Below are 27,776 nucleotides of genomic sequence, written 5' to 3' on the forward strand. Positions count from 1 at the left end.
TTCTGCTCTGTTTTTCAAAATTTACTTTTCAAATTCATAATTTTACAGAAACAAAACTGTTGAGGTCACATTGATTATTGAACATACCAAGTAGTTGGATTTTTATACAAAAATGAGCAAAATAATAAGATACAAATACATACTAAGTATACATATAAAGTGATGACAACATAAACTTTTATATCCTGAAAGCACTTCTGTTCATCTCCAAGATTGTAGAACTCCACTATGAAGCTACATATAAAGGACAAATGCCATAATTATCCACCATTATCATAGTGCTCAAAGTGATCTAGTTAGTTTCTACAACAGCTGCACATACATGTATAAAATTGAGGTGACTTTTGCTTGGGTATCATTTGTAATTCATTCAACTAGGATGTACAGGCTTGGGATTTGGACGTACATGTAATCAACTTTGAAGGTTCATTCGAGTCCCTACAACATGTACAATAACCCAGTTAATAATTACAATGATTATTCATATATTATTCAAATATGCTTGTGTTCAACCATATTTGGAATTTGGTAATGGGTCAAATGAAAGCCAATTAGTTTTAGTGGACAATTAATTCAAGTTATTGACATATCTTAGGAGTCAGGTCATGCAGTGGATCCTTTAAGAGATAGATATCGCAGATTTGTTAAAAATGAATGATTTACTGATAACTGCGTATATATGTCTAACGGAAAAAAAAAGAAAGGTCATTTGTGAAAACTTGCTCTAGTGGCTAGTTACAAAATGGCTTATTAATTGACACCCGCAAACATTGATCTACGCACTGCTACACAAACGTGAATCAATCAGCAATCACACAGATTGATTGTATGAAGATCAATTGCTAGACTTTGTGTGACAGGGCACAGATGTCAATAAAAATTGTACAATCAAACAGAATGAAGCAACTGTCACTATTGTGTTCCTGCATGGTTTCAAAAGTCTAGATCATGCTGAAAGACTGAATTTAAACTAATATTCATCTAGTCCACATAAATGTGTACAAATCCCTGCCAAAATTAGTAGAACATCATCCCTTATTTAAATGACTTTCTTTTCTTTATCAGATGTTTCCGGCGAAGTAATTGGTTTGATAAACAAGTGGAACGCCTCTGGCAGTCTCGCCTGCATTACGCGAGTTGATACAGTAGCAGTGCAGACTTTGAAAACACCTATTAAATAATTATTCACAAAAGAAAAGATAATAAAATGTCCAGTCACCCAAAATGGCCTTTGACCATAACCATGTGATCTAAGACGTGTGCAAAACAATAATTCATACTTGATTACCCTATGTCTATGTTTCATGAACTAGATCCATAAACATTCTAAGTTATGACACCAATTCAACAAATACCTCTAACACGGCCAAAGTTCATGGACCTTAAAAGATCTTTGATCTTGGTCATGTGACCTGACACACACAGGATGTTCAGGATACATGGTTGCTCTTACGTCCAAGTTTCATGAACTATGTCCATAACTCCATATAATTTTTAAGTTATGATGACACCTCAAAAACTTAACCTTGGTTAAGATTTCAATGTTGACAACACCGCCGCCATCGGAAAAACGGCGCCTGTAGTCTCGCTCTGCTATGCAGGCGAGACAAAAATCTTCATAATAAAATTTCCAGTAAGTCGTATAAATTCACAAGCATACACAGATTCAGAAAACTTAACACAGACAATTCCTCATTCCTAATTATTCTTTTAATTATATCCAATTAAAATAATTTCATGATTTATGTCAATTTGAAATTCATACATTTACAAAGTATGGGGGGGGGTAGCCATTATGCTCCAATCTTAAGATCTTGATCGTGACAGAAATTTGCACAATGATAGAAAATGACATAAACTATGGGACTGCATAGCTAAATTTCACTAAATCAATGTTTTATTATATGAATTATTTTGTGGTAAGCCTATAAACAAGCACTTGAATTGCTATTAAAAAATCTAAATGCTTTTCTTTTCTTTTTTCTAAATTTGTGAATTATGGTGTTTTTAATTTTTTGTCTTCCAATATTTTTTTGATAAAAATTGTTGGTGAAACTTTTATGATCATAATCATATCATTTAGTTTTTAATCAGTGAAAGTACAAATGATGATCAGTTATGAATTTTGCCTAAAACAGATTTTGCATTGGATTTGCACATTAAAGACCATTTTTTAACATTATTTGGTCTTACATAATGATGCGTAATTTCACGAGATTAAAGAAAATAAATAAACAATGGTCGCCAAACCTATGGCATACAATATTGAGATGGGGACAAAATTTTTAACAGCTTTTCATATTCAAATTGGCAACATAACTACAATCTGGTCACCTTGTTTTTAATTACTTATTTTCTATTACATTGACAAATTATGGATAAACCAAATCTAATGATTAGAACAACCCAAGAGCAATAAAAGTACGGACAGATCCTAAATTAAGTATCCACTCAAAGCATGTCAACATCATCTAAGCAGATCTCGAAGGAAACAATCATCATCTTCACTGGTGACCTGAGGGGCAACAGCCTGTGTGACATCGCCGGATACAACATCCAGAGCCTTGCATAGAGTATTCATTGGATTGTTCAGGCTCCCCGATTCAGGATTGTCCGAGGGTCCCCCTGGAAAGTTCTCATTCTGAAGGCTAACATCAGAACATGCACTAGGACTTGAAACAGAAGACGATGGAGTCAGCAGGATGCTAGATTGAAAGTCATCCTCTTGGATCGGACTGACATTACCTTCATGACCTTCAGTGTTGCAATTGCTATGGACATCTTCAGCAGCTGGTTCTTTCTGCTTCAAATAGCCTGAAAACTTGCTGGCGGACCGTTCTTTAAAGGCACTGAATGAGTTGATTTTTTGTCGAGGGATCCTCAACTTTTGAACCCTTTTAAGAACAGAGGGAAGCACGGATCCTTTTTCTGTCACGAGTTGGGTTGTACTACCTGGCTTCTTGTCTGACTTTCCTTCCAAGTCTTCACTTTTGATATCTTTCTTTGGTATCGAAGAGTTGATGTTCAAGGAGTGCAAGGTTTGAAGCACAGAGAAATTGTTGGTAACTGGAGTGTAAATCGCCCGTGGTTTGCTTGATTCTTTGACGGAATCTTGACGTTGCCGAGTGATCGATTTTGTGAAATTCCCAAGAAGTCCAGTGAGCACACCAGGAACTTTCTCAGGTGGCTTCTTCTGGTACTTTGCTTTGCTCTGGAGATAGCTGGCAACACTCCTTCGATTGCTCGTGTGTCCATGATCATCAGATTTTGGAGATGCAGCTGCTCTCTCCCACTTCTCGTTATTAAGTTTATCTCTGAGTGACAAAGTCTGTTGTTTTGACACTTGACCTCCAGGTTTGCCGGTTTTCAATGCAGCAGAAGAAATACTGTCCTTTGACTCCTGTGAAGAACTGGCTTGGGGCAACGGAAACTCGGGAGATTGGGGCGGAGTACCAATGGATAAAATGCTAGAAGGTGGCAGTGGTTCGGTAGGTTTAGGAGCCAGGTAGGAATAGTCTGACTTCCTCCTCGCCACCTGTTCTACAGAAGAAGTACTGTTAGACATACCAAGCGGAGATGCACTTTGTCCAATGGCCGCAGGGCAGCTTCTTTTCCTCAGGGGTGCGTTGCAAGAAGTGCTCTCTATATCATGGGTATTCTCAAACATGTGATCATCGTCCATCTCTAGAGCTGCCTCCTGGATGCTAATCATCTGCTGCTGCAGGTCAACACAGGAATAGCATTCACTGTTCTGCCGCTCCCAACCAACCAGATGGATTTCAGATGGAGGGATTGATAGTTCAGGGGACTCCCACAGACACACTGGTGAGGAGAGGCCATCACACTTGATCCATAGCTCTCCTGTTAACAGAAATGGGGATAAATGTTAGATGTGTTTGAACATATAACCAATTCATTACATCATAAGCAGTCAGTAACATGAAAGTTACTATATTACTGAAAAGTGAAAAGTGAAAAAAGTGTAAATGTAAAAGTTAAACCAGACTTCAGAATGCACAGGCCTATGAGAATGAGCGACCACTTACACGTACTTATATTTATCTATATCAAAACTTTTACACGACACTACATTGCAAACGTTTAATCATCCAAGAAGAGCGACGGACATTTCTGATCGGGATTACTCCATTGCTTGCCAGAATTTATTGGCCCCCAAAGTTATAATTTTGGTGCATGGGTTCTGCCAATTTATCATATTTGCAACTGTTAGTTTCTCTGCTGCAATTCTGCAGTGAATGACTCGCAAACATAAAAAACATAAAATATAACATGGAACCAAAAGCTAATTTAGTGCTGTAGTGTAGCCGAACTGCCGAACCGAACACAAAGGCCTGGTTCGGTGGTTCGGCAGAAAAAAAATTAGGCACATTTATTTTACTGGGTCATTCCATCTGGATTCACCCAGTGGTTGCACCCGACCGTCTCAGAATTCGTTGTAATTTGGTACACATAAAATTCACCATGGCCCACGTAAAAAACAAAAAAAATAAGTCCAATTGGTCCGTCGGTTCTCGCGCTACGGCCCGCCCTTTTCTCCTTGTTTTGACAAAAATGGGCGTGACCTTCAACTTTCAATGGCCACTGCGTCGTAATGTGTTGACCAATTTTCATGAAACTGGTACCATTTATTAGGAAATTCAGAGAGGAATCCAAAACATGCATCAAATAATGTATTGGAGCGATTTATAAGGTTGTGACCTTTGACCTTTACTTTGACCTTGAGTTTGACCCCCGGACAAATAATTTTAAAACTTGATTTTCATGTATATTAATTATTTGTATGATATTGACAAAATATGTTAAAACCAATAATGATATTTTATTTCTTCACCTTTTAAAACTCTTCCAAAGATACCATGAAATTTCACTCTAGTCCCACATACTGATATTCATGTTAGTAAAGTGTTTACCAGTTACATGATTTCTTCCAATCTTAAGTTTCAGTATGCAAACACATGAAAAGAAATTAAGCTCATCAGTTCACAAATGAAACATTAAACATTTATGCTCATGAATAGGTATCTGTTTAGGCATTTTGATGTTCAGAAATATATATCATATATATATATATATTCTTGTTAGTAAAGTGTTTACTTTTATCATCAAATTGTTGAGTATATGCCTATTTACTAACAAGAATATATATATATATATATATATATATATATGATATATATTGCTGAACATCAAAATGCCTAAACAGATACCTATTCATGAGCATAAATGTTTAATGTTTCATTTGTGAACTGATGAGCTTAATTTCTTTTCATGTGTTTGCATACTGTAACTTAAGATTGGAAGAAATCATGTAACTGGTAAACACTTTACTAACATGAATATCAGTATGTGGGACTAGAGTGAAATTTCATGGTATCTTTGGAAGAGTTTTTAAAGGTGAAGAAATAAAATATCATTGATTTTAACATATTTTGTCAATATCATACTAATAATTAACATACACGAAAATCAAGTTAAAAAATTATTTGTCCGGGGGTCAAACTCAAGGTCAAAGTTAAGGTCAAAGGTCAAGACCTTATAAATCGCTCCAATACATTATTTGATGCATGTTTTGGATTCCTCTCTGAATTTTCTAATAAATGGTACCAGTTTCATGAAAATTGGTCAACACGTTACGACGCAGTGGCCATTGAAAGTTGAAGGTCACTCCCATTTTTGTCAAAACATAGAGAAAAGGGCGGGCCGTAGCGCGAGAACCGACGGACCAATTGGACTTATTTTTTTTGTTTTGTGCGTGGGCCATGGTGAATTTTATTTGTACCAATTTACAACGGTTTCCGAGAGGGTCGGGTGCAAAATTGCACATTCATTGGGTGAATTGGCATGGAATGACCCTACTACGTTATATAAATAAAAGCAGGGAATACATATATTCAAATATAAAATGAAAAAAAAATATTGGTTAGTGATATTTTTTAAATCCACTATTTAAGCTCACATCTTGTCTTTGATTGAATTGTTATCAACTTAAGAATATTTTATTAACATGAATATATTTTTTCTTCATTAAAGGGGCCATTCCACAGAGAGCAAGACCGCTGAAAGACCTTTCAAAGACCATGAATTTTGGTCGATCTTACAGAGGTCTCTCAATGAACCTACAATGGTCTTTGAGGTCTTACACGAGTCCTGACCAATCTTTCAGCGGTCTTCGTGGTCTTCATGGGCTCCAAAACTTTTTGAAACGGTTCAAAACAGTCTTACAACAGTCTTACAAGAAAATGGTCTTTCAGTGGTCTTTCAGCAGTCTTTCAGCAGTCTTTCGATGAACTTTCAAAGGTCTTAATAGTCTTTCAATGATCTTTCGGCAGTCTCTCAAGATTTTTGCGGAGATCACTGTAAGACTCCTGAGAGATCATTGGAAGATCATTGAAAGACCAGGCAAAGTCCATGGAAAGAATTCTGAAAGATCACTTGTTGCATAAAATATCTCTGAAAGACCATTGAAAGATCTCTGTAAGACTACTCTAAGACCAGTAAGACAAGAAATATCCATCAGTCTTTCAGAGTTCTTTGAGGGGTCTTTCTGAGCCATTCCACAGAGATGACAAATTTCAGTGATCTTGAAGACCGCTGTAAGACCTCATCAATTTTAAGTCTTTCAGTGGTCTTTCAACGGTCTCCGTTCTGTGGAATGGGGGCCTAAATGAGGGGACATTTGAAGCTAAACTCGGTATAAAAGTGTAGTTGAATTACGTATAACTGTAATCGATCATGATTGTGATCGGGCGTATGGTCAGTTCCTCCATGTCTGCGCGGTCTCCCAAGTCTGCGCACCCTCGTATCTGCGCGATTCTAGTAAAAGAAGATACGCAACGAGCACGAACTTTACACATGCATTACATAGACAGGTATTCATAAAAAAATCCGACTCAAAATGGTGGAAAAATGATGATTTCAGGGCATTTCATGTGACGGCCTCAAAATGCAGCCTTTGTCATCAAAATCCCTGAATCGTGTGCAAAGTGAATGAGTGCGCAGACATGGGGTACCATTTTTTTTTCAATCTGAAAATGACTGCCCAAAGGTTTTTCAAGAAAATCTTTTATTTTCTTTCATTTTTTAATGAGAAATTTGGTACACTTACTCTTAATAATATAAAGGAACACTATTAACCAAAAGATTTTGTGAAATAAGAAGAAATTCATGTTAAATCTTAACTCAAATTGTTAGGTGCGCAGACTTGGGGCCCACCATCATACATGTAATTGTTTTGTACTTAATAATAGAAAAAAATCATAACATTTTAGCCCCATAATTTACACAAACAGTTCATTCATTTATTGTTTAAATAGTGTATTGGAAATCATCAATTAATTCACTAAAATATAACTTCACAGAAAACCTTAAGTTTTTCAGCTCGTAAAAATGCTGTGAACCATTGTACATTTCCCATCATGAAAAAAATGATAATATATTGCTCCCGATTGTATAGATTGAGGTTACTTAATTATATTGTTCTCAATGACTACTTATTAAAAGGCTTTTCATTAAAAAGGAAGAATTTAGGGGCAATGCTCCCCTTCTGATTGATAAAAAGTTCATTGTTTTATTCAGGCTGTCCAGTACAACACTCAAGTGCCTGTTCAACACGCAAGTGTCCCGTACGACACACAAGTGTCCCGTACGACACATTATTTTCTTTATGATATATTGACAGAAATATTCAGACAATAGCGGTTTCTAACATAATGAATGTGTTTAGTCTGATAGGATTATCATTATCATCAGCCAAATAAAGTGATTGAAGAAGTCAAAGAGACATAAACTAAGAAAGTTTGGCTTCAATTTAGAGATGTCCCGTACGACACATTTTGAGTGTCCCGTACGCCACAATGTTCTTGAAAATTGTAATTTGTTTTATTTATTCATGAATGTTTATTTTGCTTTCTTTCATAGATGTGTTTGTTCATGGGTAATTGAATATCAATTTCTATGAAAATTATCTGTCCAACTCACAGACTTTAGAGTACAAACTTCAGGTTTCTAAAAAAGCCACTTTTTCTGCGTCCGTACGAGTGTACGGCACATTACTATTTTAAATATGTATTATACAGGATGTGAATTCAAGTCACGTTAAGTCTTGGTTTTCCTAACACTCTGGTAGTACTTGATGATCACCTTTAGTTACTGGAATATTTTTTGATTTTCTTTTAAAAAAACTGTCAAATGTTCTCTAAATGTCCCGTACGACACGTATGGAATCACCCAACGGAGGAACTGATGATGTCATATCCCCACACATTGTTTTGTATTTTATTATGTGACATTATATTTATTCAAATTTTGTCCTCCAAGAATGAAGGAAACTGAACTGATATTGCTGCAACTTATTTGTTACATGGAAGACATATCAAGCAAACATGTACAAAAATATGAAATGATTATGACCAAGATGGCGTGAGATTAACTGAGAAATATAATAAATGGGTATTACACCATGTGGACAGGGCCGTAGCTAGAGGGGGTGTATGGGGGGGGGGTGTGACACCCCCCCAACATTCATGGCAGTCGGCAAAATCATGTACCAGTCGGCAAAATGGAGGATAGGGGAGAAAAAGAAAGAGGGAAGAAAGAGGGAAAGAAAGGAAGAGAAAAAAGAAAGAAGGAGAGAGGGGGAGAAAGAAAAAAAGAAAGAAAGAAAAAAAAAGAAAGAAAGGAAAAAAAAGGTAAGAAAAATAGGGGTACTAACTTCGAAGAAGGTTACGACTTATAGAGTAAAGACAACCAGTTGGCAAATCCAAGTCCATGTAGCCAGGCTTAGAGCCCTACTAGTCAGCAAAATATAAAGGACAAAACAGATGGAGCTATAACAACACACAAAGTAAGCCCCCGGTCCTCCCCCAATATAAACAAGCTTGTGAGTTTGCAAATTATACCACAATTATTGACGATTTAACAAACACATTAGTTTTGTAAAATTAGAGGCAAGACTAGGTAAAGAAATATGGGGTGGGATGAATTTCCAAGGCTTAAGTTGAATAATGTGGAGCGTTGTGGCCCAGTGGATTAGTCTTCGGACTTTGAAACAGAGGGTCGTGGGTTCGAATCCCAGCCATGGCGTAATTTCCTTCAGCAAGAAACTGATCCACAGTGTGCTGCACTCAACCCAGGTGAGGTAAATGGGTACCGGTAGGAAGTAATTCCTTAAAAAGCTGTGTGCGCTATGAACGCCTAGCTTAGCCGGGTAAAAGAGGAGCGCCTTGAGCACCTAACAAGGTGGATATGTGCGCAATATAAATACCCTATATTATTATTATTATTAATCAAAGCCAAAGTATAGTTGGCAAATTATGTGGGCCTATTAAAGTGGCAGAACACTGTATGCTCTACCAGTCAGCAAAGTGATGTACAAGTACTGCCCCGTTTCAGATCTGAAAAGAACAGAACACAAGACTTAACAAGTGGAATGCCTCTGGCCGTCTCACCTGCATCACGCGATTCAATATAGCAGCAGTGCTGATTTTGAAAACTACTATAACTCGCACAAGATGTTCAGTGATACTTGGTTACTCTTATTTCCACGTTTTATGAACTAGACCAATACACTTATAGAGATATAATGGCAATTCAACAAATACCCCCAACGTGGCCAAAGTTCTTTGACCTTACATGACCTTTGACCTTGATCATGTGACCTGAAACTCGCACAGGATGTTCAGTGATACTTGATTACTATTATGTCCAAGTTTTATGAACTAGACCAACACACTTTCAAATTTATGGCTGTAATTCAACAAATACCCCAATTTGGCCAAAGTTCATTGACCCTAAATGACCTTTGACCTTGATCATGTGACCTGAAACTTGCACAGGATGTTCAGTAATACTTGATTATTATTATGTCCAAGTTACATGAATCAGATCCATAAACTTTCAAAGTTATGATGGTAATTCAACAGATACCCCCAATTCGGCCAAAGTTCATTGACCCTAAATGACCTTTGACCTTGATCATGTGATGTGAAACTCATGCAGGATGTTCAGTGATACTTGATTAACCTTATGTATAAGTTTCATGAACTAGGTCCATATATTTTCTAAGTTATGATGACATTTCAAAAACTTAACCTTAGGTCAAGATTTTGATGTTGATTCCCCCAACATGGTCTAAGTTCATTGACCCTAAATGACCTTTGACCTTGGTCATGTGACATGAAACTCAGGCAGGATGTTCAGTAATACTTGATTAACCTTATGGCCAAGTTTCATGAACTAGGTCCATATACTTTCTAAGTTATGCTGTCATTTCAAAAACTTAACCTCAGGTTAAGATTTGGTGTTGACGCCGCCGCCGCCGTCGGAAAAGCGGCGCCTATAGTCTCACTCTGCTATGCAGGTGAGACAAAAACTGACATAAATTCATTCCTTGTGACTGACAAAGTAATGGTAAAGTATGTTTATTTCACCTTCTGAAATATACATATCAATATTAAAGATAAATAAATAAGAGATGAAGGAATGGGGTTAGAAAAAACAGAAAAGATAAAAATTCAAAGCAATTCAACGCATGTTCCCTGATCGTGTACCGGAAATGGTTGATAAGGAAAGTTGAAACAGGAAGTCCAAACAACCTGCTCTCAGTTGCTATTAGGCTGGTAAAATTCATATTCCGAATTTGAAATGTTTTTCCATTGTAAATATTTTCTAAAAAGTGGTTTAATCTGGCCATTTACTGAAAATGAAATGATAAATTTTCAGTTCCGTCTTGGTTCTGACGATCAACGCCGAGTGATTTCATAACACTAAAATACACAGTACAGTCCCATGTACTCATTTTCGTGTTGGAAATATGTTTGAAGTCACTCTAGTGTCGATCTTTCGGGACCAAGAATGGACTGATATTTTATCTTTTTAAAGTAATTGATTGACCAGGTTTAACCACTTTTCAGAAAATAGGGACTTTCTATTTCATATTCTTTGGAATGTGAATTTTACCAGTATCATAACAGTTGAGTGGAGGCTATTTGTCTACTGTTCCGACATTCCCGATCAACACTTTCCAATCGGAGAAGCTGCGTTTGCAATGGCATTGTAATCGATCATGATCATATCTACATGGAATAATCAATGAACAAAAAAATATTATGTTCTTTGTAATTCTGTTTCTGTCCTCATTCTCTCGTTATCAATATTATTTTCTTTGTTTTTTTTATTCAATTTAAAAATGAAAGTAGAAATGACTCTTATTTTTGGTTTCAAGATTGAAATAAATAAAAGAAAGTTATGCAGCAATTTTTATAACCATTCTTTTTAGAAACTAAATTTATTATAAATATACGACAGAATTTTAATATGATAATTTGTTCAAGGGTTGTTTTATATATTAATAATTTAATTGCGCATTTATTGCCGAACCCCGAACCGAACCAAAGTTCGGAAAAAATTCGCCGAACCGAACCCGAACATGCCGCCTGACTTGCAGCACTACTACAATCCCATCTTATGATGACAGTCCTTTTCCTGTAAATTGTGAATGTTATAATTTGGTAGATCATATTTGTTTAGAATTATATTTTTTAATAAATATTTCTTTTCTATGATTCATGCAAAAACAACCACCCAGTAATCAATGTTATGTTTGTTATAGAATGAAGATTGTATTATACAAATAATATGAATGCAGATTAGAAGAAAACAATAAATCAAATCGAATCTTGAGGACAGGGGTAAGATTGTAAACAAATTTAGCAGCCTGCGTCAAATAAGACGATAAATAGACCAATAAATTCAAGCACAAATATTGAGAAATCCTGCATGCAAATCATTTGTCCTTGGTGCAATTTTTTGTGTTCAGTTTAGGTTGAAATGTGATATCATGAGAACATTTTGATATGAATAGTGAAATTAATTTAAAAGCAGTTTTTTTTCCCCTTAATTTTTTGGGCTCCCAAAAATCAAAGTGGGACCTGACGTGTCCATCCTTACCGGCGGAGCACTACTAATAACAATTTCATTGGAATAGAAGGATAACAAAATAAAGACAGACCAACTCTGAATCACTCTTCTGCAACAAGTATTCTCATGTCTGACTTTATAATAATAATAATTCATAAAGCGCTTTTTGCCTGAGGATACAAAGCGCTGCTATTATTACCCCGGCTTTAGCTCAAGCTACCATCACCGGCGCTCAGTGCATGCAAGGAATTGATCCTGCCAGGTACCCGTTCACCTCACCTAGGTAGAGTGCAGCACAGTGCGGATAAATTTCTTGCTGAAGGAAAACACGCCATGGTTAGGATTCGAACCCACGACCCTCTGTTTGAAAGGCGAGAGTCAGAACCACTAGATCACGACGCGCCCGCGTAAACCAAAGAGATATCAGTGAAATTTTCATGAGGGAACTTGAGTGTGTAGAATGATTATTCCAAACATTATATCAGAACTTTGTACTTACTGGAGGGATCTCGCGTCCAGATGACAAAGTGGTTCGGATGACGGATGTACTGAATGATGCAGCTCAGGTGGTACTGTTGTCCATTATGTCGGAAGTCGGGTTGAACCCAAGGTAACTCTGTTGAATTGCCGAGGCCATTGCTGAAATGGATCAGGGGGCATGCTGGCAGTCTGTTGTGAAACAAAGGAAATTATATACATGTAGTAGTTATAATAAAGCAGTAGAGATATAAATTTACACTTGTACAAGCTTGCTTTAAAAGATTATTCATGTAAACTGCAGGGCATACATGTATACAATAATACAATGTATCTTATTAATACATTGGTCATCTTCGCATGAGGTAAAAAGTACAGGTAACAGATCAACAACTGAAATGAGCAGAAAAGAAAAATCAGTTGCACAGGACTAACATAATGACAGATAATTCCATAAAAAAATTATAATATTGCAAGTAGGAACGGTATTCTCAAGATCATAGTAGTCTGCCTATTGATACATATTAAAAGAAATGCCCTTCTTTAATATTTTTTAAAACTTAAGAACACAAAGGACCTCGGACTAAAAGCATCAATACATTTTCTTTCACATTACAATGGATTTTTTTCACATCTCGAGTATGTTTTTTTAAAAGAAAATTGTCATCACTTTCCTCAAGATGCCAATGGTGCTTTTTTTCTACAGCCAACAGATCAGAATCAAATTAAAGCTTTGGTAAATGGTAAAGAATGTGAATTGTAAGTAATATCTAACCATTCTAATCTTACAAACTTGTAGTGGCCATTGAATATGTCTGTACCTATTAAAATTCTAATTTTGATTGATTATGTTTCAAGGACCCTTTCTAGGTAATGATTTTATTTTTCTGTAAAAAAATAGCACATTGAGCATTTTTCAAACAAATTTAGTGATTGAATACCAGCAAGCTACAGACAAAGATTTCCATTCTAAAATATTTAGACCCATTCCATTCTCGAGTTATTTTTGTACTAAAAGAAGAAGGAAAAAACAAACAAAACAATCTTTTTTGATTGGGCACCCTAGGAAAAAAAATGGATGCCTGTTGACCAGCAGCAGTGCAGTGCTTCTAAATTAAAGTGATCTAAAAAATCAATTTAAAATAAAAAGAGTTCAGGGTAGGAATTTTTTTTTCATCTTTTAAGGGCTTTTTCCACATTGAGGTGATGGCTGAATTTTAGGGGCTATTTCTAACATTTCAAGGGCTCCTGTTTTGTGCAACAAGCAATCATGATGTAAAGGCATTTCTTGTTATTCTGCTGAATGAAGATTGATTTTCTAAAACTTCCTTCAATATTGCTGTGGAAGTTATACGGGCAACTTTTAAAAAAGTTGCCCCCCCCAAAGCATAAAATTTGGGGGAATTTTAGGGGCGATTTGGGCTGTCATGAGGGCAAAATCACGCATTGCCCTAATGTATTTCCTACACTGATACTAGTGATAGAGTTAAATAATAGTGGTCCTAAAATAGATACCGGCAAATCAGTAACCCTCTAGTCAAAACTTGGTGTAAGATATATCTTTGTGATTTATATTACAGATGAAGTATATAAAACAAATATGGAATTTGGATGACAGAGAAAATCATCACACCTTATTGCTTTTCATACCAGCCCTTTTATTATCCTAAAGAAGGGTAAAAAGGAATGATAACTTCAACGTTTGCCATCAAGACCAGTCATATATTTGTATACTATATCCCTTACTGAAAATGTGTTGCTATTTGATTGGTCGAGAGCCCTTCACGGGACTAATCATAATTTCACCAGAAAAATGAAATTCATCGGATATGAAAATAGTTCGTGACGTCAGAGTAGAATAGTTTTTTTTCTATTTTGCGTCCGACTGAAAACCACGCAATCACTTGGGCACAGCGCATGACGGACTGCCTCCACCGGGCAAGTCTTGTGATGCAACGGCGCAGACACTTTAGCAGGGGTCCGCTGAGCGCAGCGCAGCGCAATCAAACAGGTAAAAATGCAATGCTGGCTGAATCACAAACTCTGATAAATAAATGTCAATGTGAAATCGCATCTTGCTAGTTTATAATGAATCTGTATGCTGAAAATAAAATTAAAGGACAAGTCCTCCCCAACAAAAAGTTGACTTGAATAAAAAGAGAAAAATCCAACAAGCATAAAACTGAAAATTTCATCAAAATCGGATGTAAAATAAGAAAGTTATGACATTTTAAAGTTTCACTTAATTTCACAAAACAGTTATATGCACATCCTGGCTGGTATGCAAATGAGAAAACTATGACGTCATCCACTCACTATTTATTTTGTATTTCATTATATGAAATATAAAATATTCTAATTTTCTCCTCATTGTCCAGTGATACAACGATTAATTCCTCCCTGAACATGTGGAATTAGCATTGTTTAATACTATATGGTTCGGTCAAGTTGGTCCTTATTGTCAAATCTATAAAAAATGAAATAGTGTATAATTCAAACAATAAAAAACAAAAGAAATAGTGAGTGATGGACATCATCGACTGACTCATCTAGTTGTGCATATCACTTTTTTGTGAAAAATAAGCGAAACATTAAAATGTCATAACTTTCTTATATTACATCCGATTTTAATGAAATTTTCAGCATTATGCTAGTTTGATTTTTCTCTATTTATTCAAGTCAGCATTTTCCTGGGGTGGACTTGACCTTTAATGATGGCCATCATTCCATCATAGAACGATTCGGGCTGCTTGATTTTTAGTCCAGCATGGTTAGTTCACAGCCTTCATAACCGGTAAGTGGAATTAGGAGATCTATCTCACTAGTACAGCCGATGCAGCGCGCAACACTAACCATCCTGAGTGATGCTTGGGAGCTGACGTAGCCATGCAGTCAATTCAGGAACAGCTAGCTTAATGATATGCCAATTTTGCTTTAATTAGAGCTAAGCCGATCTAGATTTTGTTTAGATCATGGAGATGGGCCAATTAGGACTAGATTACCAATATTTTTCGTTCAAACTAATAATTATATAAGGGATATAAAACAAATATACCGGGCGTTTCTTTCGAAATTGTAGTGGAAATCTTTTATCCTCGGTTGGTCCGGCAATGTTACTATTTTCCCTCGGGGCTCGCATCTCTTGGGAAAAATAGTAATTGCCGTACCAACCTCGGATGAAAATATTTCCACTTTACTTTCTCAAACCCGGTATATTTGTATAATACGTACCTATGGTAGATAAGGCGACTTGACTGGTTTGGAACTTTGCACTGCGGGCATGGGTGATACATGGTGAGATTCTGCATACTGAAGTCTTTGGCAGTTGAGGTGACAGATGCAATGACATTCCGATGTCTGTAAAAAAATAAAAGAACAAGAGAGAAAGGTAATTAAGGTAAAAAAAAAGTTTTGTAAATCAAAAATAAAAAATAGAATCAAAATAACTTCTTTACTGATAAGAATGCAATTTATCAAGTGCTTCTATCCACTCTTCAGAGCCCTCATTATTACCCTGGCTTTACTCAAGCTACCATTCCGCGATGTACACACATTTCAAGAAATAAATCGTAGTGCCAGCCACCCATTTACTAAACCTGGATTGAGTGCAGCTGAATAGTCTATTGCTGGAATAAATTATAAATATGAGTGGGATTTCGACCCACCTCTGATGGAATGTACTGTTAAAACTGCCACACCGTAACAGTTAATATTTCAGTGTTTGTAATTTTGCAAATCAAACTATTATACATGAAAAAAGAGTAACATCAAAGCATCAACTACTTACACTGTAACATTGGTGAATCCGCAAGAGAAGCAGTAGAATTCCTTCCTGTAACGCGAAGTGAAGTGCTCTTCTGTGACACCATCCAGTCTCAGGAGTGTTGGAAGGGCAGAGATGGGACTCTCCTCTTTGTTTTCTATGCATCCAAGTTTGGGCTTCAGTATCTCAAAAAGTTTGTTCCGGAGGGTTCGAAGTAATCTAAGAGAAGTTGCAAGTTTGCCAGTACTGGTATCCCGGAGGCGAGAAGTTTGTTTGAATGCAATGCCATCAGGAGACAGAGTGGCTCTGTCTAAAAGAAGAGGATCTAAAAGTCCATCAGTCGAATATTGGGCACACAAGTTACCGTTTGGCAGTTTTCCTTCAATGAAATCAAGAAAATTGTATGAGAGCTCTGAATGAACCAGTTTATCATTCTCTCCTGCCCTTAGGAGATCGCTCTCAAGGTATGCTGATAAAAGTTCTACATCAGAGGTATCTGCTGGTTGCTCAACAGATGTTGAGTTATTGCTGTTAGTTTGTTTACACAAATTCTGCTCGGCTGCTTCAATTACAGTCCCTGCCATATCCTGGGCCGAATCAAAACCATCACATAGCGTCCTCAATGGGGATGTTGTGCCAAGTGCTCGATGACATTGCCGAAGACTTCTGAACTGTACAAGGAGGAGCATGCATACATCCAGCCAACACATGCTATTTTCATTTTGCCATTGTACAATACCTCTGTGAGGGAGTGGAGAGACTGTTGCAGACAAAGGAGCTTGCGGCTGTGACAGGTTGATTTGTTTGTTTGGAGGATTAGGAGCATCAAATTTTTGCAGACTTGTGACTCGTCTCTTACGCTTCCTGCACTGGATGATTTCTGAAGCTCTTCGTTCCACAACTAGATGGGAGCCAGGAGCCAGTGTTGGTAATGATGTACACTAAAAAGAATAAAATTGACAAGCAGTTTGTAAGTGAAAAAATAATGTTGCCTTCACTCAAGCAGATCTCAACAGAAGCTTTGTGGGTAGTATCATTTCATTTTCTATCTAAAATCACTGATATTAGGACAAGGTTCACTGCAAATCAAAGCATTATCTGATGATTTGAGAAAATTAAACACAAAGTTTCAGTTATCTACCGTATTATATAATCCCTATATTTTCATCCACTATCTTATACTTTGAAAGGGGGAGGGGGACTTGCCACCTTCTTTCACACCACAGTAATTGCCAGAATAAATCTATGATGGTTGAATGACTGTAAATATTCTAGACTGGGGATATCTTGAGTATTGTTTTAGTTGTCTTCCTTGGTCCACTCCATTCGACACATTCTGCTCTAAAGAACGGTTATAAAACTGTCTATGACCAACAGATCCCGACTCTGGCAATTACTTTCAGGTGAAAACATTCAGAAGAACTAAACTTGAAAATGACATGAACATTCAATATCTGAGGTTGAATCTTCTTACCTGCTCATCGTTGCACACAAGAACAGCCAGCTCGTCACTGATCTGCATGTAACTAACAGCATTCCACTCATCTCGCTTCAAACACTCCTTGCACCACTCAATGTCCTCTCTTTCTATCTCCTTCTCCAGCTCGGCGATGGGGCCATTGATGGATGCAGGTGCCATGGTGACCTTTTTCTTACGCCCCCTTCTTCGGCGACATTTGCCCACCTAATGAAGTGAAAAGAAAAGAACATGCAAAGTCAAAACCTGCTTCAGGAATTGTGTCACTTAGTTATCATTAAACAAACCCTAAATCTTAAAATTAACATGGAATTATTTTGGGTTTTTGTTCAAGAGAAATAAATGAACTTTATGATCCAGCATAACCCATCATTTTCCTAGTATACAATGCATAAGTGTAATTCATGATAAAAGGATACGTACATGTTGCTTGGGGTTGCGTTATAAAATATGGATTAAGTAAATTGTGTTGTACAAGGCTATATATAAAGCTATTAAAAAGTAAATCTATCTTGGTCACAGCTCAGATTTTTTTCAAACCACAGTAGCTGAATTGGTCTACCTCTACTCACTATACAGTACATTTCAGAAACATGAATGTTCTACTTCAAACAAAGATTTCTGTCTAAAATTGTTTGGATTTCTTACTTTAATAGTTTTAATCTGCCATGTGTAACCAGTCCACTAAAGTATAAGGTCTCAAATCAAAGAGGGGATTCCACTAATTCCATTAGTGTCAAAATTAGAAACCGAAGTATAATTGATTGATAAATAAAATCCCATGGATTTGTATGAGCGTCAAGTCATATAAGTTTTTTTATTATTTTGTTATCACAAATTTGCACAAATCTTCAACCTTGAAGGCAGTCACAGAATTGCATTTCCATTACTTTTGTGAAATGTACAAACAATTGTACAAAAATGTACAAACAATCTGCAGAGTGCGCTTTGACCATGTTGACGGATATGCTACACAGGGCGACACAGGTATAAACTGTAACAATCATTGATGGTAATCAATTGTCACCTTTTTATAAATACATGTAGTGTTATTCTGCATTGATTGAATCACTGAATACTCAATTCTTTTTTAGCTATCTGCAGGTGAAGTGTACTTCTTTGCTGACACAGCAGAATGACTTTGTAAATGTAATAGCAACAATAGTTTTGCCTTGCATTTGCATTCAAGCACTGACAATATATTCATAGTGGGACTACCATTGGGCAGTGAAATGCATAGGCTAGATATTATACTATCAGTTAGCACTGCTACCGGAACATGCACATATCCGCAGAACCAGCACTGCAAAAGTACATGTATAAGAAATATACCCCTGCATAATTATTCTTCACATATCAAGACCAAACACAACTTGATTTGTCGAAGCTACTTTTGGCTTTGAGACACAACATTCAGTCACAAAGCTAAGCTGCTTTTTCGTATTGTCCATTAACATGTATCTAGCATTGCAAAAATATGCAAATGACCTTTTTATGTATTCCTTATCGTAATGTACCATCTCCAATGTATTGACCTTTGACCTTACCGCCTTTGGCAGGCTAGGCTTGATATCAGCCATGCAGACAGATGTACAGACGGACCAACAGACGGACCTAATGCTGCCCTTGCAGTTGGTAACGTGAGACCAAGTTAATGGTCATCAAACACGCGGGACCAAAAGAAGTGGGACCATACCACACTTCTTTGTGTGGTTAAGGCGACGGCTTCTTCTTCCTGAGCTCTTTGCTCCACAGGCAAAAAAATACAGCCAGAGGAGCTATAATAAAAGAGAAAGTGTCAAACATGTTTTAGACAAAAATCAACAACATACAGCACTCTATAGGCCTGAACAACCATCACAGTATATAAATAATCAATGAATTATGTGATATCAGCACAAATACCGGTACACCACTGACATACTTGCAGACAAACCACAGCCACGACTAAGAAACATAAGAGTAGGCCTAAATTCAGTGATAATTGTAGTGAAAAATCAAATATTAATGACACTGTCATGTTTTTTAATGATTGAATACTATAAATCACTGGTTGAAAATGAATCGCTGAACTTACAAAAATACAGTCAATATTCTATTTAAAAAAACATAAAAAAAGCTAGGAAGCACCATATCAACCCATTGCCGGCATTGGCAATATTGAACTGCAATTGCATCTCATGGCTAAAACTGAGATCACATGATGAAACTTCAACAAAATATAATAATCTTTAATATCAAGTTAGATTAAAAAACATCATTGGCACTCGCATTGCAGCGCCTTGCGGATGAATTTTACTTTTTTTCTTTAGAACTGCGATAGGCTGATAAATATCATACTATACAATTCATGATATTTATCGGCCGATGCAAGTATTTTTTAAAATCTAGGTTGGCACTGCTCATGATTTTGCCGTCCTCTATAGACGCATTGCGTCGCTAGGATGCAATCACAAAGACAAGATGGCGACAATAACATACAAGTAAAACGCTCTTCTACTTTTAATGTTTTTTCATTGCATTTCAGCGTCACTTTATAACAAAAACTAACAATTTTTGGCCGTTGCCAACCAACATTTTTGCCCATTTACATAAGTGTTAACATAACATTCTAAACATAACTAGCAGTTTGGCGCATTATTATTATACTTGTTATAGTTGCCCAATTCGTCGGTGCGTGTGAGCCAATAGTATCCCGACCCAGGCTTCAAGGAGAGTAAGCCTACGTGTATAGTAGATGACTTTTACTCTCCAGAAGCCTCAAGGCTCTGAGTATAATTCATTAATTGATGGCATGCTATGAATATGATGATGAAGCAAACACCTCATTTCTCAAATTTATTTTTTTGTAACATACCTAGGTAGGCCCTATTTCATCGAATGAATGGCGGCCACACGATTGCAAGCCGTCTGTGTACGAGGAGAAATAAAAAAATGTTTTTGAAATCCTCGAAACAGACGGCTGCCAGCTGTCTAGGCCAGGCAGGGCCGCGCCCTTCGGCTTTTGCGAGGCCGAGGGAAGATAAAAATTTCTCGTTTTAATCTATTCTAGATTCTAAATTTCTACATTTTTCTAGACAGCTGGCATGTTGGCAGCCGTCTGTTTCGAGGAGTTTTTTTTTATTTTTTAAATTTCTCCTCATACAGAGTGAAGCCAACGGAGTTCAGCTGGACAACCAACATAACAGAGACCGAAGCTTTAGTTTTGGTCTACTACAATTCTAAGTTAGACCTAGTCTAGGGTAGGCTACTTTACAGAAAATATCAGTGAAAATGGGTAGTTTAAACGTCCAAACGTATGTTATAGTTATTGACACAAAGCAGCGCGGACGGAGTCAATGGGGAAATTGAACGTTTTGGGCCAAGTTTGAACCCTTTTTTTCTAATTTCATTTACATGTTGGAATAACAAGACTTGTCTGAATGATCCGATTAGTACCACTTATTTTAATCAAGTAGGCCTAGGGCCTAAGTGATTTTAATATTTATAAAACGAAGGAGATTTTTTTTTTTGTCTTCATTGGGGTCCCTAGTTATACTTAGTCTTGAGGACGCAATGATGATGATTTTTACAATAATGAAATATGGTATCAGGACAACTACCCCCTGGACAATCACCCCCCGGACAACTACCCCCCGGACAATTACCCCCCAAGGACAATTACCCCCCCGGACATTTACCCCCCGGACAATTACCCCCTGAGGACAACTACCCCCCGAGGACAATTACCCCCCGGACAACTACCCCCCGGACAATTACCCCCCCGGACAACTACCCCCCGGACAATTACCCCCCGGACAACTACCCCCCCCGAGGACAATTACCCCCCGGACAATTACCCCCCGGACAATTACCCCCCGGACAACTACCCCCCGGACAATTACCCCCCGGACAACTACCCCCCGGACAACTACCCCCCGGACAATTACCCCCCGGACAACTACCCCCCCGGACAACTACCCCCCGGACAACTACCCCCCGGACAATTACCCCCCGGACAACTACCCCCCGGACAATTACCCCCCGGACAACTACCCCCCGGACAATTACCCCCTATATAGACAAAGGGAGTGCACAGAGTCATACGTCGGAAATAAGAGTTAAAATAAGAGGGAGACGAGTGAAAAAAAAAAGGTCAGGGGATGACTTGGAAAATGATTAAAAAATATATTTCATGTCACTATATTAATTTTTTTCGCTCGCGCTTCGGGCTCGCATAGCCTGTTCGATGAGATACACATCTTGCTAAATAGGCTGATATGTAGCTTAAAATGTCAAGTTTTGAAGTCGATATTACAAAGCATATTTCAGCTCGGACATTATTCATAATTTTGTTTGATTTACAAACTGATTTTTAAGTGCTCTGTTTAATGTCCGTTTTATGGTGTGAATATAACTTGCAGCTTGCGCTATGCGCTAGAATTATTTGATTTGCCAAATTATATAACAAACTACTTAAAACCCCCCTTTTATGACAGTTTACCAAAAATTTCGTCTCACGATTTGCGCTCGCATTTTTGTTAAAAATATATCAACTCACAAATCCTATTCATGATTACAAAAGTGCTTAAAATATCCAGTTTTCAGGCCTCCGTGTCAACACATTTTACTCACTCATTTAGGCTTATTACATTAATAAATATGATAATGAAATTTTCATGAATTCTTAATGACTAAATTGTCCCTTTTCAGAAAAGAATATCGACAATATCACAGTTTCGTATGTTTCATATCGCGCTCAGGAAGAGGAATAAGAAAGTTGTCATCATTTTCATATGATGACAAAATGTCCTTAGACCTAGAATGTCCAGGTCCTAGGTCAAAATAATAATGAAGATATCATTTATTAAGTGCTTTCCACATCCACTTCACAATTTCCATACACAATGCTTTAGATAGTGCTCAAATTCACCATTTTCATACCGGAATATCAAGTATTTTCCGCTCGCGCTTCGCGCTCGCATTGCTTTTTCGATGAGATTAATATCTTGCTCAATATAGGCTGATATGGAGCTTAAAATATCAAGTTTCGAAGTCAATATACAAAACATATTTCATCTCGGATATCGAGCTTTCATTATTTTTTAATTTACAAATTGATTTTTCAAGTGCTCTGTAAAATGTCCGTTTTATGGTCTAAATATTAATATTTTCAGCTCACGGTGCTCGGTCGCATTATTTGATTTGCATAGGCCTACTTCTTTATAAATTCTTACAAACCGTCCTTAAAATGCACCTTAAACGAATTGTATACTATCATGATTGCCAATTTGTATAGAAAAAACACTGTATTTGACTATGTCATATTGTTTACAATTTAGTAAATTTGGTACTTAATTTCCTTCTTTAATGTTTAATTGCTTTCACCCAAGAATAATACACACAAACACACCTTGTAATTTACAAGGTGTTCTTGTGTGTATTATCTTTGCATAAAGTTTTTTAGCTAACTGTATTAAGTTATAAAGCCACATCTTAATCTGGAATGTGCACCAATTGTTTCATAATTCTTAGCTTCTTGTTAGTTGAACTGTTAAAAAAACAGATTTATAGGTCTACTTGACAGTGTTAGTGTTCATAGTTGCGTTATCGACTTTCAATTTTTCTACCTATTAAGGTGGTTTTTTTTACGTTTTATCTATTTGCCTGATTTCTTACCTGAAATTAAACCCAAAATAAATATTTAAAAAAATCAGATCAGTTGGAATCAGGGATATTCAGCATATGTGATTATTATGACTAATCGTGTTCAATTGTTCTATGAAAACTTAGAATGAGGGCCAGTTTACAAATTTTCTGATGTATATATGCATAGCCAAACGGGAGGTTTCGGGTGCAAGCCCCCCCCCCCCCATTTTTCATGATGCAGAAGGCGCCGCTAAACAAAAACAAAAAAGTAAAAAAGAAGAAAGTGAGAAAACAGGAGAAAGAGCAATATAAAAGAGAAAGAAAAAGTTATTAACGTAAGATAAAGTAGAAACCTGTGCCACCAACCAAAACTTACAATGGGTCCCGCCTTATTCTAACATTGATGCTGGAGAGAAGGGGGTATTTTCTGAAGGTAATTGTCTGGGGGGTAATTGTCCAGGGGGTAATTTTCCGGGGGGTAAATGTCCGGGGGGTAAATGTCCGGGGGGTAATTTTCCGGGGGGTAATTGTCCGGGGGGTAGTTGTCCGGGGGGTAGTTGTCCGGGGGGTAATTGTCCGGGGGTAATTGTCCGGGGGGTTGTTGTCCGGGGGGTAGTTGTCCGGGGGGTAATTGTCCGGGGGGTAATTGTCCGGGGGGTAGTTGTCCGGGGGGTAATTGTCCGGGGGTAGTTGTCCGGGGGGTAGTTGTCCGGGGGGGTAATTGTCCGGGGGGTAATTGTCCGGGGGGTAGTTGTCCGGGGGGTAATTGTCCGGGGGGTAGTTGTCCGGGGGGTAATTGTCCGAGGGGTAATTGTCCGGGGGTAATTGTCCGGGGGGTAATTGTCCTCGGGGGGTAGTTGTCCTCGGGGGGTAATTGTCCGGGGGGTAATTGTCCGGGGGGTAATTGTCCTCGGGGGGTAATTGTCCGGGGGGTAGTTGTCCGGGGGGTGATTGTCCAGGGGGTAGTTGTCCTAGAACCATGAAATATACTTCTTCATCATTGACGTCTTGACACTCTTCCCCCAGTCGCATAAGAGAAGGACCATAATAAAGAAATAATTGGTATGAAACTGACAATTATTTTTAATTACGTGATAAATTTTAACATTTGCGAAATAATATTTTTTTCTATAAATTATTCATCAGAACGGCATCGCTAGCCGAAAGTACGTCATACATATTTTTTTAAAGCGGTTCAAGGGTCGACGCTATTGTACTTACATTGTTTACATGTGGATCGAGGGGGTTACTCGGCATCAGTTAGGTAAGAAACCTTAAATTTTTCACATTTTCATGTCATAATTTTTAAAACCTTCCTACACATTAGGCGTAGGAAGGTGTGAAAATTAATGAAATGAATACAATTCAAGTGATTTTTGTTTCAAAAGATGGATTTCCGAGGGAAATCCATCTTTATTATGGTCCTTCTCTTATGCGACTGGGGGAAGAGTGTCAAGACGTCACAATGATGAGATCTTCTACACTTGAATCCTAGTCCTCTCTGCTGAATACATCTACCTTCTCTGACTGACCTCTCTTACAATACATACTAAGCTACATATACCATTTTGTGCAGGATCTCCCTGCTGATCTCCGAAGCTAACGGAGGAAGAAGAAGAAGAAGAAGAAGAAGTATATTTCATTATTTTAAAAATCATCATCATAGACCTTATCGCAAATAGCGTCTGTCGCGTGAGGGCGTCTGTCATCGCAGAGGATGACGGGATGCGAAAGGGGGCAAACGCGGAATCGGCTTTCGGGAAGCCATACAACGCCATATGTTTTGTGTAGTGTCACTCAAAATCCAGGTTTTTTTTTAAGTCTGATTTCTTCGTATTTAAATTATTTTGGATACTTGAATGTAGATTTATAGAACAATCTTTGTATCATGATTGCCCAGTGAAAGTATGAACTCAATACTCACCGTATTTTCGAAGTTTTCTGGGGCTAAACTTGGGAAGATTTTGTGGGAAAAGTGAGACGGTGATTGCGGGTCATTGCCGATCGTCTTTAGAAAAGAGCACGTCGATCGGTGATCCAAATTAGATAGCATATTTTTCCATTAAAGAATATTCATGAGAAACATAATGTAGACCATATATCTCCATATAAATTTAGCTAGCCAAGTTTTTTGTTATTTTGGGGGAAATATAGTCCTTTTTTTGCAAGTCGGGCTGTTTAGTTTGATCATACAATTTCTATATAGGGGGTGCATGAGACAAATCTAAAGCCAAAAATAAGCTAGTATATATATATATATATATATATATATATATATATTTATATATATATAATAATAGGCCTATGACATGCAGAATACTATAAATCTGAATTTATTTAAATTTAAAACATTTTAAGTTTTAATAAAATTAAAAACATTTTATGATCCCGTATAGGCCCTATCCCTCAAACCTCTGTAATTTTATTTTGTCTGAAACTGGATATTTAATTAATATAAATGATATATATTCCATTCTTTTGAAATAAATCTTATTTCAACATTTACATATTCAATTAATTTCATCGCATTCAGTCACTTCTCTTTCAGATCACCTTCCTCATTAAATTCTTTTTTCTTTTTTTTTTTGCTTATTTTTCTATCAATATACTTTCATCTATTCTCATTTTTTGTTATATTTCATTCATTATTTTGTCTATGCATGCCACTTATAAAACTTCAGAATGTCCGACCACGATCCTGAATAATTTGCAATAATATTATGTAGCCTATCTGTGGAGAGAAAAAGAAAACACAGCTCGGTTTATAGGCCTACTCTGAATAAAATCATGATTGAGATAATTATTTATGAAACATGTATTCTTGACTATCGATTGATATTACAAAAATATAACACTAGAATAAAGTAATCAAATCTACTGCAGAGTTTGTTTTATTGATCATCATTTTATTATTGCTTGGAATTCTGGGACCAGTTTCCTCCACTGCCTCGCCGACGTACCCCTGGGCCGAGAGTGCATGCCCGCTGTCCGTGCATACAATTCAAAGCACACAGCAGCTGCACAGCTCAAAATACGCACAGACAGTGCGCGAAAATGAAAGAAAATTGCACTTGTCTTCATAAAATCTGTGGTAATTCTTGCAGCTATAGACGGCACATATATCTCTGCCACCTATGATTAAGAAGAAAAGTAATGTTAGACTCTGGAACAAATATGACGAGGCGTTTACTGGAAGTTAGCAAAATGTTGGCTGCGGGCGTCGATCGTATTTTGATACACTGTGGAAATCGTACACTTTATTGTCGGCTGCTTGCGCTCGCATGGTCGCATCCGGACAACAGCGGCGCTATTGCCCCCTTTGCGATCCCATGATCCTTTGCGTGAATCTATTTGCGATAAGGTCTATAATTATTGCGTCCTCAAGACTAAGTTATACTATAGTCTATAGATGTAGGCCTGCCCTAAGTAGTAAGTATTGTCTAACTAAAAAAAAGTAAAAACAAAAGAAAGGAGGAAAAGGGACAAGAAGGTCTCGACTGGCGATTATTCAAAATATTCATAACCTGACCGGTAATACCATTTAAAAAATGTCCTATTCATTTGGCAGTGAAGCCCACTGCCACTGCCCTAGCACTGCGCTGCAATTGCGTCGAGTGATCGTGACAAAATGTAATAAAAAAAACCTCCACACAAACGTTAATAAACCAGAAATCTGGATCGTAATAACCCAAACATTGTCCTAGTTCGTAAAACATGTAACGAAATTGTAAAAAAATACCTTCGACTTGCAGATGCAAAGCAGAAAAACGGCTGCAGTCAGAGTCAGGTCGCAGTTGATATGTAGAAATCGATCGACGACCAAAAAACGTGGGTAGCGCGCGCGGGCAATTACTTACGCGCGCACGTACCGTACTCTGCGGTGCCGATATTATGTATACAACCTTCAAAACTTACTGAATACTGGCTTATTTTGAAGTTTGCAGATATAAATGTAAGAAAAACAAAAAAGTTAGGAATTTGTCAGACTCAAAACCAAACTTGTTTTCTTTCAAATATAGAGACAGTTTGTAGTTTGTCAATTTTCTTAGCAATAGCCATAATAGCTTCAGCCCAAATGGGTTTTTTACGTACAATTAACAGGACACTCTAGCTATTAATTATAAATAAATATGTTTCAGGGAGAACAAATAGGGGAGTCTTTTCTTTTGATTTTCTACAAAAAATAAGTTAAACCCATTGCTCTGTCAAATAACTTAAAATAAAAAGAACGAATGCTAGATCATACATGTCTATGCGCGGTGCTTATATTCGTTGTTTATATATACTAAAACTCAGGGCTAAAACTCATTTTACTATAGTAGTAGATCTATTTTTTTTCTCAGAGTCCAGTCCGGTATAATCTCATATGAAATGAAAGTAAAATACAATGGCTTGATGTCATGGATTTTTTTCGCTGTCCACCGATCCCCATGCCACCCCCGCCGTACCCTTCCCTGCCAACACAATAGTGCAACTGTGTATTAAATTTTGTCT

General features: G+C 37.2%; 1 protein-coding gene across 2 annotated transcripts; it reads right to left on the bottom strand.

The window, feature by feature from the left end:
• Nucleotides 1-27,198, bottom strand: LOC129260722 (SUMO-specific isopeptidase USPL1-like). Of its 2 annotated transcripts, none has more exons than XM_054898685.2 (7): nt 27,022-27,198; nt 19,202-19,432; nt 17,652-17,861; nt 16,202-17,118; nt 15,646-15,771; nt 12,437-12,606; nt 1-3,861 (listed from the first exon to the last, which is right to left on the bottom strand). In XM_054898685.2, exons 2-7 carry the CDS (start codon nt 19,232-19,234, stop codon nt 2,468-2,470), a joined length of 2,850 nt encoding a protein of 949 aa, XP_054754660.2. In that variant the 5' UTR covers nt 19,235-19,432; nt 27,022-27,198; the 3' UTR covers nt 1-2,467. The 2 variants fall into 2 exon arrangements, with proteins under 2 accessions (XP_054754660.2, XP_054754652.2); XM_054898677.2 differs by having other exon boundaries at nt 19,190-19,432; nt 27,022-27,108.
• Nucleotides 27,199-27,776: the final 578 nt, after the last annotated feature.

Source organism: Lytechinus pictus, chromosome 1, assembly GCF_037042905.1.
Source record: "Lytechinus pictus isolate F3 Inbred chromosome 1, Lp3.0, whole genome shotgun sequence".
Classification (NCBI taxonomy): Eukaryota; Metazoa; Echinodermata; class Echinoidea; order Temnopleuroida; family Toxopneustidae; genus Lytechinus; species Lytechinus pictus.